The 13,854-nt window shown below is 42.4% G+C and overlaps 1 protein-coding gene and 1 long non-coding RNA gene across 3 annotated transcripts in view; one reads left to right on the top strand and one right to left on the bottom strand.

The window, feature by feature from the left end:
* LOC117954401 (semaphorin-6B-like) overlaps positions 1-13,854 on the top strand; it is a 33,267-nt gene that overhangs the window by 12,831 nt on the left and 6,582 nt on the right. For both annotated transcript variants that reach the window (XR_004658813.1, XM_034888164.1), the window contains exons 2-15: positions 2,136-2,259; positions 3,164-3,275; positions 3,977-4,037; positions 4,144-4,206; positions 7,907-8,005; positions 8,103-8,193; positions 8,448-8,567; positions 9,152-9,240; positions 9,324-9,541; positions 9,628-9,759; positions 10,055-10,204; positions 10,993-11,169; positions 12,061-12,201; positions 13,126-13,203. Coding sequence is in view for 1 of the 2 variants with exons in the window: in XM_034888164.1 (XP_034744055.1) it covers positions 2,139-2,259; positions 3,164-3,275; positions 3,977-4,037; positions 4,144-4,206; positions 7,907-8,005; positions 8,103-8,193; positions 8,448-8,567; positions 9,152-9,240; positions 9,324-9,541; positions 9,628-9,759; positions 10,055-10,204; positions 10,993-11,169; positions 12,061-12,201; positions 13,126-13,203 (1,652 nt within the window). In the remaining variant the exon portion in view is untranslated. The remainder of the gene's footprint in view (positions 1-2,135; positions 2,260-3,163; positions 3,276-3,976; positions 4,038-4,143; positions 4,207-7,906; positions 8,006-8,102; positions 8,194-8,447; positions 8,568-9,151; positions 9,241-9,323; positions 9,542-9,627; positions 9,760-10,054; positions 10,205-10,992; positions 11,170-12,060; positions 12,202-13,125; positions 13,204-13,854) is intronic.
* LOC117954403 overlaps positions 1,935-13,854 on the bottom strand; it is a 16,874-nt gene continuing 4,954 nt past the window's right edge. Inside the window, exon 3 of the long non-coding RNA XR_004658814.1 lies at positions 1,935-2,048. This is a non-coding gene — a long non-coding RNA (uncharacterized LOC117954403). The remainder of the gene's footprint in view (positions 2,049-13,854) is intronic.

Genomic DNA, 13,854 nt, shown 5'->3' with positions numbered 1-13,854 from the left:
TCATTGACTCCCAATGAAGATTCAGATTAACCAACCCCCCCCCCCCTCACCCTCCCTCAGGGCTTCTCTGGTGCTTCTGATGAGGAGACGGCTTAGAGATGTCACACCTGCAATCTCTGGTCTAGAATTTCATTTGAAGTGCCCCCCAGTGTATAGTCTGCAGCACCACATCGCCTCACTGATGTCCTCAAACAGCTTGTTACTCAAACGGATGCCCAATCTGATGTGTTGGCAACACAGGTGAATGTGCTTATGTAGTAGTATGTGCGTGTTACATCTGGGTGCTTCAAATAGCAGCTGTCATCACCTTAGCAACTAGCACATCTACCTCTCTACCTGTTATTCTGTTTTTGAAAATAGTCATAGGTTTTTTTTTGTTATCCTGGAACAGACAAGCTGAAAGGAATAAAGAAAGAGCAATGACGGGAGGAGGTGTGTTATGGACGGAGCGAGACGGGGGATGAAAGGGAATAAGCGGGGGTTGGGTGAAACATGTGTTTAGATTGATTTGATGGGACCGACTCTCATATTGCTCACACATTTTTCTTCAATTTCTAACCTTTCTTTTCAGTTGTGTTCCATCAAATTCTACATTTCCGAGGATTTTAGCAGCACTCGCAACAACCCAAGACAAAAACTGAGTACTAGTGTTTGTCTTGTCTTTTCTTCTCTTTATATCTCCTCTTCTTTTTCAAAGTATTCTCACATCAAAGACTCTGTAGCTGAGCCAAAGGCATTTTGAGACGCATAGAAGAGCTTCTACATTTAGACATGTGTTTGATGGCGTGGCTGCCACATTTTATGACTGGTATGTGCAGCAGTGTTGTTCCACTGTCCTGGCTTTATATGTGAAAGAGATGCAGATGTAGAGCATGGTGGCCTTGTTTTGAACGATTTGACCCCTCTTACGTTAGGTTTTTGACCTGTTTTCGGGCAGTCCACCAAATTTGGCCCAATTGAAATGCCTCAAAAACGGTAGGATGGCTTGCCTTTCCATTTCACTCAGACACTCACGCTCCCAAGATAATGCATCCCATTTACTTTGGTGTTCCCTTGACTTTTCTTATCTAGTGCCTTCATCACATCAAAATTGCCAATGTCCAGTTCTTTGGTTTCTGACCAAACAGCTGCAATCAACCACAGTGATAGCTTGTGTTAAATGGCAAAACCCTGAATGAGACTGTGGGGGTCTTGTAACAGACTGCAACCCCCACATAATGTAACATTTTTGTTGTCTATGGAACCATCAGCCACCACTCACATGCCTACCCTGTCCAATGTATTGCTTGTATCCTTAACTACATTTACATAGATATTTTGTATTTGGTAGCATCTTAGCAAATGTTAGCATGCTAAAATCAGAAGGTGAAAATGCCTTGCTAAACACTTTAGCATCTTATCATTGTCACTGTGAGCATTTTAGGAGGTTGATGTTGGCATTTAGCTCAAAGCACTGTTGTGCTAAAATACTGTGTGTGTGTGTGTGTGTGTGTGTGTGCGCACATATCTCACACAGCACACTGTGACCCTATTGCGGCCTCTCAGCTTTAAAAAAAATCCAAAATCTTTTCCCTTCCCTTCTCCTTGATCGTGATTTAGAGCATACATACTTGACTTTGGACCTTTAGAAAGAGTGTCCATCTTACCCGGGTCACACCCTTCTTCCCTTTTTTTTACACTTTCTTCAGCTATTCCTTCTTTGCTGCAAATTACCCGTCATATATCCTTCACGTCTCGCTATAGAAACCCAATTAATGAAAGGAGCGTTGCCTCCCAAAGTGGCTTTGTAATGCTGTGACTGTTTTGTCTCTTGGTGTGTTATATGACTGTGAGAACCCCCTTCTATGCAATCTGTGTGACAATGGAGTGACATTTCTGACAATAGATCCTCATAACACCACAAAACAGACAATATAAACACATACGCTCCCTGCTAAAGCCAGGTTGGTGGCAGCAGTCACCCTGCTGCACTTCTGACCCTGTCCTCGCATGTACACACACACACACACACACACACACACACACACACACACACACACACACACACACTCAGCTGGTAATTAAGAAACATATAGCGTACACAGCATATATTTTAATATTTTATAATGATGTTTTTCTCTCCCCTGTCTCTTCAGTGCATGTGTGTTGCTGCCATGGCGACCGTGGCTCCTCTCTTTACGTTTATTCTCCTGGTGCTCCGACTGGCGGATGGCTTATTCCCAGAGGAACCCGGTCCACTCAGCTATGTCCCCGTAGAGGGTATGTTTCCTTCCTGCTGTGTGTGGAAGAGTGCGTGACTGGATGTGCAGCGTTGATGATGAATGGCTTCACGTCGGATCTGGACATCGGGGGTCAAGGGGCAGAGCTTTGGTGGGGCGCTGGTTTCTTGCTGTCCGGGCATACAGATAAATAAAGAGACTTCACTCCTAGGTAGAAGAGAGAAGGAAAGTGAGACAGAACGAGAGCCGAGAGAAATGATTTTTATGGATTTTGAGGGGTGCAGGAAGATGAAAAAGTGGGAGACAATTGGATTGGATGGGGTGATACGGATGACAAGCGAGAAGGCTGAGGGGTGGAAGAGAGAAAGGGCAGAGACGGGTGGAGATGGATCGCTACGTCCTCCTCTCACCCTCCCCTGCAGTCAAGGACAATGAGACGTTCTCCCAATCTGTCTCCTGATGATGAGGGCTCCCTGCGGAGAGCGTTGTCCTCCTCTTCGAAACTTTCACATACTCTGATAGTGCCACTTTCTCTCTCCACCTTATCTGGACTCTCTCACTTATCCAAAGAGAGGGGAGGGGAGGGGAGGGGAGGGGAGGGGAGGGAGGGGATGCCGTTTTTCACGATAAAATTACAATAATGGTTGCACACAGTTTTACTCATTATGGGGCTGCATGCATCAACAAAAGCGGAAAGAAAAACACTGAGAGGATTAAAGGGTTTCAGTGTACTTTAACTGCTGCACCATTCATCTCTATCCATTACCTTTGTTTTTCTGAACAAAAGCATCAAGAATGAGTGGAGACGGTATTAAAGTGAAAGTTTTTAGGGTTAATATGGATGGGAAAAGTACTCGCTTTGTCATTAACTGCATCCTTGAGCAAGGCACCTTATCTCTAAGTAAGCCTTTCACCCCATTTGTTTGTCTGTGTGTTCACGTCAGTTGTGCGGAGGTATCCGGTGTTCTTGGGCAGAGCTCATCGTTCAGCTCAGAGACAGGAGCTGCACATTCAGACGGTCCTCCAAGTCAACCGCACGCTCTACATAGGAGCCAGGTAACCAACGGCAACCGCCTCCAACTGTGTGTTGCATGACGTGCTCCCATAAATATCATTTTGCTTTCATTTGATGCCACAGCTTCCGTCTGCTGTCACTCCGGAGAGGACGTTTTCAGTTTGTTGTGGCGACGAAGCATTCATCCATTGTTAAATGTCAAGTGAAAGCTGTTTGTTCACATTTATGGAAAATAGAGTTCCCCGGGCCCAATCCAATGCACCTGATGCAAAGATATTTGCTAATAAACAAGACGATAAATACTGAATGCATGAACAAATACATTATAAAATCCACCTCTTGTAAATAAAACATTTCACAATTCAAACGCATTTTTAATTCCATGGCTCTAGCAACACAAACAGGTGGCAGTCTTACAGAAATAGTGTGCTGATGAAAAAAATTCAAATCCACAACAACAGCAGGCCACCGTTATGAGCATCACAGATCATACATTCGCATATACACACAAACATACACATATTTTGCTAAATGAGTGTTACGTAGCATAAGCTGCTGTACAGTAACTCTGTCGTCAGATAAAATCCCCAAACAAAATGTGTGATAATTCAGTTTGAGTCTAAAATGAATTCAAAAAATAAACAAATAAAAAACATTGAACAAATTGCTGAGCCCATTCTTACATTTATAATGTATAGTATTACATTGAAACAGTAGTAGTATTGCATTGTGTTTTTTGTAGAGATGACTTGTACAGAGTAGAGCTGGATAACATGGCGGGGGATGAGATGTTCTACAGCAAGGTAGGACTCATTTTCTTGCACGCACACAAAACCAAACATGCATAACAGCTGATAATGTACACACACACACACACAACAAACTGACTGTGTTTTGTTCCTTTGGCAGAAACGGACGTGGGAATCCAATAAGAACGACATCCGAGTGTGCCGGATGAAGGGCAAGCACGAGGTACACTCTGACTTTGATATCCACTCTTACATGCATCAACACCATCCATCTACTATCACATGCATGGGCAGACATAACAGCTGTTATAAAACTTATTTCCTGCAGGTGCTCCTTCATATGTCATTTACACTAATTTGATCTTGTTGATACAGAATCAGTGCATCACTTAATCGTATAGCTCGGGGAAACGCAGGCTGGAAGATGTCCATGAAGCTTGAAAGTTATTGTCATGCACACCTGCATTGTGCCAATTTTCTTCATATATCTCATGCAAAGCCTGTAGAGAAGACTAGAAAGTGGGACAATTGTGTGTGTATATAAAGTGGTAGTTCAATAGACAATGTTCTGAGGTATAAAGGGAATGTGATCAAATCTCCAAAGATGTGATGGGATGGTGGCTTGCTTGACAGGGTGCAACCCAAAAACATAAGCTTTTATTGTTGAAATGTAGCAGTGCCACTGGCAAAATCCTATCTGTGCGGAACTCATGGCAAAAAGAAAGAGGCAAGAGGAAACATTATAAAGCAAACTGAGCAGAAAGAGTGACGCAGCCTTAGGGAGGAAACTGTTTTGAAATTAGTGGAGAAGGGAGGTGTAGGTAGGGATGGGATGGGATGGGATGTGCGTAGGTGGACAAAATGTGGTGAAGAAACACAAAAGGAGGATTGCATAGCCACCAGGTAGTAAGAAAAAAAGATGTGTTGCTTCAAAGAACACAGAGGAAAGAAGAGGAAAATTAAAGTTGTGATACAAGACAGAAAGAGAAAGACTTGGCTAAGGTGGAGAGGTGGAGATGATATGGTGAGAGGGAGAATACAAAAGACAGAAAGGAGAAGCTAAAGCCAGCTCACTCAGATGAAGAGATCAAATTATAATGTTCAGACTAAACGTCGCAATCATCTGACATACAGCTACTAGACCAGAACCAATAGCACCTATCAGGTAAGTATGCAGTTAGAGTGATCACAGTCCAAAAATAGACATTTCTCACAGCAGACATTTGGAAATGTTACAGCAGGGATAGAACAGGTGGAACTAATAACATTAAGGATGGCTCTGTTGTGTTCAGGTGTGCCAGTAAGCTAGCAAACCTGGGAATTGAACTGAATGGAATGCATTAATTATTACAGATGGTAAAGGAATAGTGTTTTGGGAAATACACACATTTTTTGCACGGTTAATTAAGAAGATTGATACCACCCTCATGGTTTTACTGAATATTAATCCTCTCATCTATATCCAGGTAAGATGTCATAGCAAACAATATCAGAGGGTCTGTAATGAAAAAGGTCTTCCAAATTACTCTCATAGCATCTCAATAACAGTATTTACCAATATATTATCAGGAGAAAAAATCCCCATTAGAAAACTTTTTTCATCTCTTGCTTGCTCAGTCGCATTTAAACCACAATAATAACTAACACCGATTAGCCTCTGCAGTTCAAACACTCAGTGGAATACTACGAGTTGATAAGCATGATTAATTAATGCCAGGAGCATTGTTTGGTTGACATTTGGCAAACACTAAAATGAGGTGCAAATATGGCTGCTTGCAGTCTTTAGGCTAAGCTAGGCTAACCAGCTGCTGGCCCCAGCTACATATTTACAAAACAGCTGGATACATGTTGTTGTCGCCAGCAGCTGGTTAGCTTAGCTTAGCAAAAACACAAGGAAAACAGCTTGCATGGCTCTTTCCAAAAGCAGGTCTTACACACACTGTTATATTTGTGTGATCCATACAGCCGTTGCCGGGCCACCTGCAGAGACTCCAGGAAGCAGGACCAGCATAACCACCCCGCTAGGTTTTTGTTCAGATTAAATTTAAAGAAAAGTAAAAATAAGGGGTACACTGGTACACAGAGCCTAGTTTTGCATGTGGATTAAGGTCTGGCTTAGTCTCACTTTGCCAGACCCTCCTCCAAAGCGCGCTTAAGGACAGTCTGGTTAATCAAGACAGAGCCTTTAGTGTTGCAGCCCCATCCCTCTGAAACACCCCCCCTGCAGAAATCCAACATATTTAAAAAGAAACTCCTGAAACACCACCCGTTTACCACAGCCTACAACCTCCTTTAGCTTAGCCACAGTAATTCTGTAAAGTGTCTTTGGGTTTCTTGAAAGGCGCTATATAAATAAAAGTTATTAATATTGTTATTGGTATTATTATTACTTTACATAGCATTTGGGGATGGGAGTAAAAACTGCTCTGGTTTAATATCATTTCTTTAAACCTATGATGATCAGAATCATCCTAGGCAGTGCTAAACTCCACACAGAGCCTGCAGTATGTGAGTGAAAACTCTGATTGGACAGATAGTCCAGCACTGTGTGATTGACCCTGCAGAGATCTGAGGAGCAGTCAACAATAGTGCACAGACAGAAAAAAAGCAGAAGGAAACAGAAAACACATGCATCCGGCGGAATTTCCTGCAGATCCAGAGCAATCCCGGAAGTGGAACGCAATGGATCTAGATTAGGCTCGGCTACACCACATCCTTCTTGGATAGGAGAAAAAACACCTCTGGGTTTTATGTATTTCTTTAAACCAATCATTACTGTCTTGGGCGGATGCAGCACCATATAGCTCGGCAAATTACTCTCAGGAAGGAACTCGTTTTAGTGGCATAATATTAAATGAAGTTACCTGATCACACAATACAGCAATGGGAGGTATTTAGAGAGTAAACATATGCTTTGTAAATCTTCATAATCATTCCCAGAAAGAACCAAGCAGGCCTGAGTTGTTGCATGATCCAAATTTTCTTCAAAACTTGCCATCTTCAGAGTATAGCTTGCTAGCTCGGAGTTGTAGATTAGAGCCCAACCGATTTATCGGTGGGACCATAATATGCGTTTCCCAAACTCTCGGAATCAGCATTTATAATGGCAGATGAATTAATATTTGAATTTTTTTTTAAATATACATATTTTTAAATATTTACTTAAGTAATTCAGATAAATTAATATTTAAAAAATTGAATATAAAAGGGACAAAACATCCTTTAACCATGTTATGACTGTTGGTGTTGCATAGTTTGTCCACCAGAGGGCACTCTAAAACGTCACTGTTTTTCTGTTAATGTGTTTTTGTTAAGGACTTTAAGTTATCTATATCTTATATTTTTATACATTTTACTTATCAGAACTTTAATATATTTGGATGTAATGAACCTCCACTGATCCAAACGACGCAAAGCCAAGCAAATTAAATGCAAACTAACTTCCAGTCTTATTCCCCGTAGTTACAAAGATCTCCCCCAACTAAATATAAAACACACATACTGTAAAACTAGTAATAGATTGCATCATTCAATACCAAGAAAAGCTGAATTTCTGAGTTCCATCAATTACAGTATTTTCCCCATGTTTGCTAATTCAAGGCACCAGACAGTGTTGATGAAGTATCACAAAGGGACCAGTATCGTCTTAGTTTCAGATTCAGTGGTAGCGACTTTCAACCACAGCTCCATCAGCATCCGCCACTCTGACGACAGATATAAACTCCCCGTCCTATTCTTCCTCCAGATGGAGTGTGGTTAAGGATGTTATTTCCTCCGAGGATTGTTTTAAGCTGCATTTTTCATACTTCACACTTGCTGCCTTCTCGCTCTCGCTTGTAATTTTGAGCTTAGCTTTTAGTTTGAAACCGGGTAGATTTTCCTCTCCTCTTTAATGGTTTCCTTTTGTGTTCTTTTTTTTATAGGGAGAGTGCCGTAATTTCATCAAGGTTTTGCTCAGCCAGCATGGCGGCCTGTTTGTATGTGGAACAAACGCCTTCAACCCGCTGTGTGCCAACTACACTGTTAGTATTCATCTATCTGTCATTGGGCATTCTCTGTGTACTTACCAGTTTGTTTGTCTATATAAATATATATATATATATATTTTTCCTTTTGCAGAGAGACACTCTAGACATGGTGGGAGAGCCTGTCAGTGGGATGGCACGTTGCCCGTATGATCCACGACATGCCAATGTGGCTTTATTTGCAGGTAGTGTCTTCAGTTTGCACCTTAAAGATGAAGAATTCAGCTTTTCTAGCGGACATCAGACTCCGTTTTCAGTTCCAGACATTAAAACGTCTGTGCCCTTGTGTTTGCCTTTACAAATGATTCATAGTCAGACCTCTCACTGCATTTCTTGTTTGGTTTTAATCTTCCTGACCTTGTGCTATCTCTCCCTCTGTATCTTTCCCTTCTTCCTAATCTCCTCCTTTCCTGTCCCTGTGCACCTCTGTCGTTTTCAGACGGTAGTCTCTTTACCGGCACCGTGACAGACTTCCTGGCCATCGATGCGGTGATCTATCGTAGCCTCGGCGACAGCCCCACCCTCCGCACAGTCAAACACGACTCCAAATGGTTCCGAGGTACTTTTAGAAACATTGAAAGGACTCTCCCGAGTCACACACGTTCAATAGACAACCAGGAGACCATCACCATTATTGTCAGTACTTCACTAAAAGAAAAAGGTTGTGGCTTTCCATGAGTGTCTAACAGGTGATGGAGCAAAATACCAAGCCAGTAAAACTAACCCCGACAAGGCCTATATGGAATAGATTTATTCTAAGTGGCAGATGCTCCGACAGAGTGATGTATTGAGGTTAGTTAAACTCTACGGATTGCACAGTTCAGTCTGTTTTCCATGGAGAGAAAAACAAGCCAGGCCGGGTAAACGCTGGAACAGTGCTGGATGAATAACTGATAAATAATGTGTAGCCTCTTGTCCATGATGATAAATTAAACAGAACATGAATATTGGATGAGCGATGCCCGTGGACAGCAGCGCTCCATGTTGATGTGACTGTTATTACAGCCCCATGACCGGCACTGTGTAGCGTTAAGTTTGACCCCCTGGCACTCGTGTGTGTGTGTGTGTGTGTGTGTGTGTGTGTGTGTGTGTGTTTGTGTGTGTTTGGTTTTCTAACTGTGTTTTTCTCATATTTTATTTCAGAGCCCTACTTTGTGAGCTCCATGGAGTGGGGGCCTCATATTTATTTCTTCTTCAGAGAGATGGCCATGGAGTTTCATCATCTAGAGAAGGTTCTTTCTTTCTTTCTTTCTTTCTTTCTTCTTCTTTTATTCTATTATCCCTCCACTTTACTGAACCTCGCGTGTTTTTCCAGGTGATGGTGTCCCGTGTTGCTCGTGTGTGTAAGGCGGACCTGGGCGGCTCTCAGCGCGTCCTCGAGAAACAGTGGACCACGTTTCTGAAGGCGCGTCTCAACTGTTCCGTGCCGGGAGATTCCCACTTTTACTTCAACCTTTTGCACGCCACAAGCAACATCATCCACATGCAGGGACGAGACGTCATCCTGGGACTCTTCTCCACACCACCAAACAGGTACGGAGATGCACACAATGTGCACACGAACCAACCCAAACTACTGCTTTTCTCATCACCGTCTTCTTTCTGCGTTTCGATGGTAGCATCCCTGGCTCGGCGGTGTGTGTGTTCGACATGCAGCAGCTTGCTCATGTCTTTGAGGGACGGTTTAAGGAGCAGAAATCCCCTGAGTCCATTTGGACTCCTGTGCCGGACGAAGCGGTACCTAAACCCAGGTACTGCTATGCAAAGTGTATGGAAGCTGATCTTGGGCATAATACTGCAGTGCTGCTTTACTGAGCATCTGTCTCACATATATAGTCTTCTTACTCCCTTGCTGTAAGCTCCAACTGTCAATCACACAGCCACTTCACTACTATTCAGCAAATATTCTAATATAGTTTACAGCAGCCGCAAAACGAACTGCTCTGTCTTTGTTCTTGCTCTCTCTGGCGCTCTCTCTTCTATCATTCTCTCCCTTTCCTGTCTATCCTTCAACTCTCACTTTTCTGTCTTTTTCTCTCCCTGCAGACCAGGGGGATGTGCAGTGCAGGGATCCAGATTTAGCTCCTCTACCACGTTGCCGGATGAGGTGCTGAACTTTGTGAAGACCCACCCACTGATGGACGAGACCATTCCACTGCTGGGGCACAGGCCCTGGATTGTCAAGACCATGGGACGGTACGCAAACGGACTCTGATGTTCGATAGCGCCCGTGTAGAACTCTACATGGCATGACAAAGCAAAGCATGAATTTGAAAATAGACATCATAACTTGTATGACGGATAAAGGTGGAAAATGTGGAGGATGTGTTTTCACCGGTGGTGTAGTCTACGTAACATACCCACTTAAAAATGTCCAATGATATACAACAACACCATTTTTTGACAGAACTTCCAGTTTGTGTTCCCAAATATAATTTGACAGCAAACTAAGCTAGAACATGCACAGAGACCCGCGTCTCCATTACAGTGTGTAGTGTGTGCATAGCAACCAGGCACAAATGCTCCGTCTTTCCTAACGCTAACGCCAGTATCCTCCATTCACCACACTTTAAGACAAATATAAGTATTCTGTTTTATTTTGTCCTCGTTGCTTAGGGGTCAACTTTGGTGATCCAGACTTAGGTCCCTGATGTGAAAGCCTCCTTACTGCTTTATATTCCCCTATAATTTTTGATATTTTTTCAAATGTCATCTGTGTTTTCCTTCTTATAGGATAAATAAAGGTATTCCAACCATAAATTGGTGCAGGAATGCAGGAAATGAAGTCTGTGACTCTCAAAATAACCCTGGGGGAGGACACTCAGACCCAAAACTTTAATATGCCCCCCTTCCACAAAAGTTCATTCTGAGCCAGGTTTTCTTTTACACAAATATATAGCTTATAAATCTGTGGTACAGTATACCTGCTACAATACATTAGACTACACCACTGGTTTTCACTATCTGTCTCTATATGTATGTAGGTACCAGCTGACAGCCATGGTGGTGGACACAGAAGCTGGTCCCCATAAGAACCGGACGGTCTTGTTCCTGGGCTCAACCCGAGGAAGCATCCTTAAGTTTCTAATGGTTCCCAGCGGAGATCCTGTCAGCCACGGCAGTGTGTTTCTGGAGGAAGTGGAAGGATTCAACCCAGAGAAGTGAGTAGGAGTCAAGACATACTCTATATGTCCCTGATGTCCACATTAAGATATACATTTGGACATGTTGCTCCAGATCAGGTGTCCTGCTGCCTGCCTCTGGAGAGTCTTCAATTACACTTATGCTAAATGTTGGATTTAAACACTTTTAAGGTACAACTCAGTTAATTATTTGATTGTATCTATTACAGATGTAGTCACATACTGTATATAGTTAAAGAGTTATATTTTAGGGTTGCAACTTATAATCATCATTATTGATTAATGTGACAAATACTCACTTAATAAATGGCATAACAATGATGTCAAAATGTATTGTAAATTGTCCATTTCAAAGTCCAAGGTTATTTTTCAAATTGTTTTATGTGAACAGTCCAAAACCAAAAGATGAAAAATCATAAAAGTTGCATACGTGAGAGGGTGTAACCTGATTGATCAACTCAACATGTCAGCTCTATTTGACTTAATAATGAAAATAAGCATTGTGTGTGTTGAATACACACTATTCCTGTTTAATGTCATCCAAGATCTAAGCTCTTGTAGCAGCAGAAAACCTTTGCAACTTCATTATAATAATTGTCTTGTGTATTACACTGAAAGACCTGACTGTCAAAAATGATGGCAGGAAAAATAGAGGTTTTGGCTTCATCTGCGGACAGGCAACAGAGACTTTATTTCTTCCCAGCAGACAGCTCTGTCTCTGTGCAGGACTCTGCTGATGTTGTTTAGGGGTTCGGGCATGGGTCTGTCTGACTTGCAGGACCAACAGATGAAGCCTTTGACCCTGTCACAACTTGATTTAAGGCCAAAAATAGCGTACACTGACCTCCCTCTGCTGGCTCCTTACCCTCTGCCTCCCGTCTTCACACTTGTGTGTCTCACTGTCTCCAGATGTGGCGAGGACTCTCCTCAGGCTCGGCAGCTCTTGTCTCTGTCGTTGGACCGGACCAGTCACAGTCTGCTGCTGGCCTTTCCCTCCTGTGTGGTCCGCGTGCCCACATCTCGCTGCCACCTGCACTCCCGCTGCATGAAGTATGTGACACACAGGCACTGGGTGATGCCTCGGAGAGTATTTTTTTTCATTCCCTCAATGTTTCTTTGTATGATAATTAGGTCTGTTTAATATATTAATGGCCATAAGCCAAGGGACGACTGGCCATCTTTTGTTTTGGCCTTATGCTCTCACTCACTGTTAGTGCAGTTGTTTTAATAAAATGCAATGGAATTCTTTTTTAGGACAATTGGGCCTTTTTTTGTCTTTATTTGATAGCACAGCTGAAGATTTGACAGGGAAGGGGGTAGAGAGAGCAGTAAAGGGCTGCAGGTTCGGATTCTAACCGGGGCCACTGCTCTAAGGACTCTTACAAGCCTTAGTGCATGGAGTGCAGGCTCAACCAGGGTAGCTACTGGGGCGCCCCTACAGTCTAATGCAATTCTGCTGATGTTTAAATCAGGATGTTATGTTATGCTATGTCGAACTACAGCTAGCTTTAATCTGGGGGAATTTTATTCCTGGGAAACATTATTTAATTTGACACATAAGGCTTCAACATCCTCTTGATCTAGATGATTCATTATGAATACCATGAAGGCATTTATTTGTTACTGCACAAATGCAGATCTTTCGAGGTAGAACCCTACACTTTAAACAAGAGTCCCACAGCAGTTATATATCACAAATCTTCATTGGGACATACAATTTTTCACATTTTAGGGTTTTACGGTCCACTTTCCCTAGCTAGTTACCGCGTTAGCCATATAGAAAAGAGCTAAGCTAACTTCGCTGTTAAATTCCTAGCTGTAAAACGTGTTCCCGGGTTTGATGGGTAACGTCAAAGTGTTCCCGGGAGCGCTTCCGGAAGAAAAGGTGAAAATCTAGGAGAATCAAGTCAGTATGGACAGTATCCTTGGTCAGTACTCAACATTTCTCAACTTTTTATTTTCCTTGGTGTGTAGGAGTTGTCTAGCCTCGAGGGACCCGTACTGTGGCTGGACCAGAGGCAGCACCTGCTCCTTCCTGAGACCAGGCACACGGTGAGGTGACACACACACACACACACACACACCAGCCTGTGCATTTTCTACCTCTGCAGACCTGCTGTCTGCAAACTCAGAACACATTATCGGTGAAGATTTGTTTTCGCAACATTTTTGTATCTGGTATTTCGGGAAAGGTCTGGAAAGCAACATGTTGAATACATACTTCACTTTATTACGTAAAATGAGGAGAATAAATCCTAAAACTCCTGTGTCTGAAACAAACACTTGAGATTTTAAATTATTTCACATTGCCTCCTCAAGGAGAATCATGGAGATAGTTACAAAACAAAAGAAACAGAAAGAACTGAAACAACATGGACACTTGGACAACTGTGGGCAGTGCTATACAATAAAGAGGAAAATGATAAATAAGTAAAGAAATGTCAAAGATGGCTAAACAAGCACACTCTGGTAAATAGTTACTTAAAAAAAGCTAATCCACTGTATCTACTACTAGCATGATGTCTGTTTATTATTATAACAATATGATTTAATTAAGTGTAAAAGGTTTGACTTATTTATGTGTTGAAGGCTCTCATAGTAAAATAATGGAATTGTGGTCTTCACATATACACTCAACGGCCACTTTATTAGGTACCCCATGCTAGTAACGGGTTGGACCCCCTTTTGCCTTCAGAACTGCCT

Source organism: Etheostoma cragini, chromosome 12 (assembly GCF_013103735.1).
Source record: "Etheostoma cragini isolate CJK2018 chromosome 12, CSU_Ecrag_1.0, whole genome shotgun sequence".
NCBI classification, from domain to species: domain Eukaryota; kingdom Metazoa; phylum Chordata; class Actinopteri; order Perciformes; family Percidae; genus Etheostoma; species Etheostoma cragini.
This window is presented reverse-complemented; position numbering and strand designations above follow the sequence as displayed.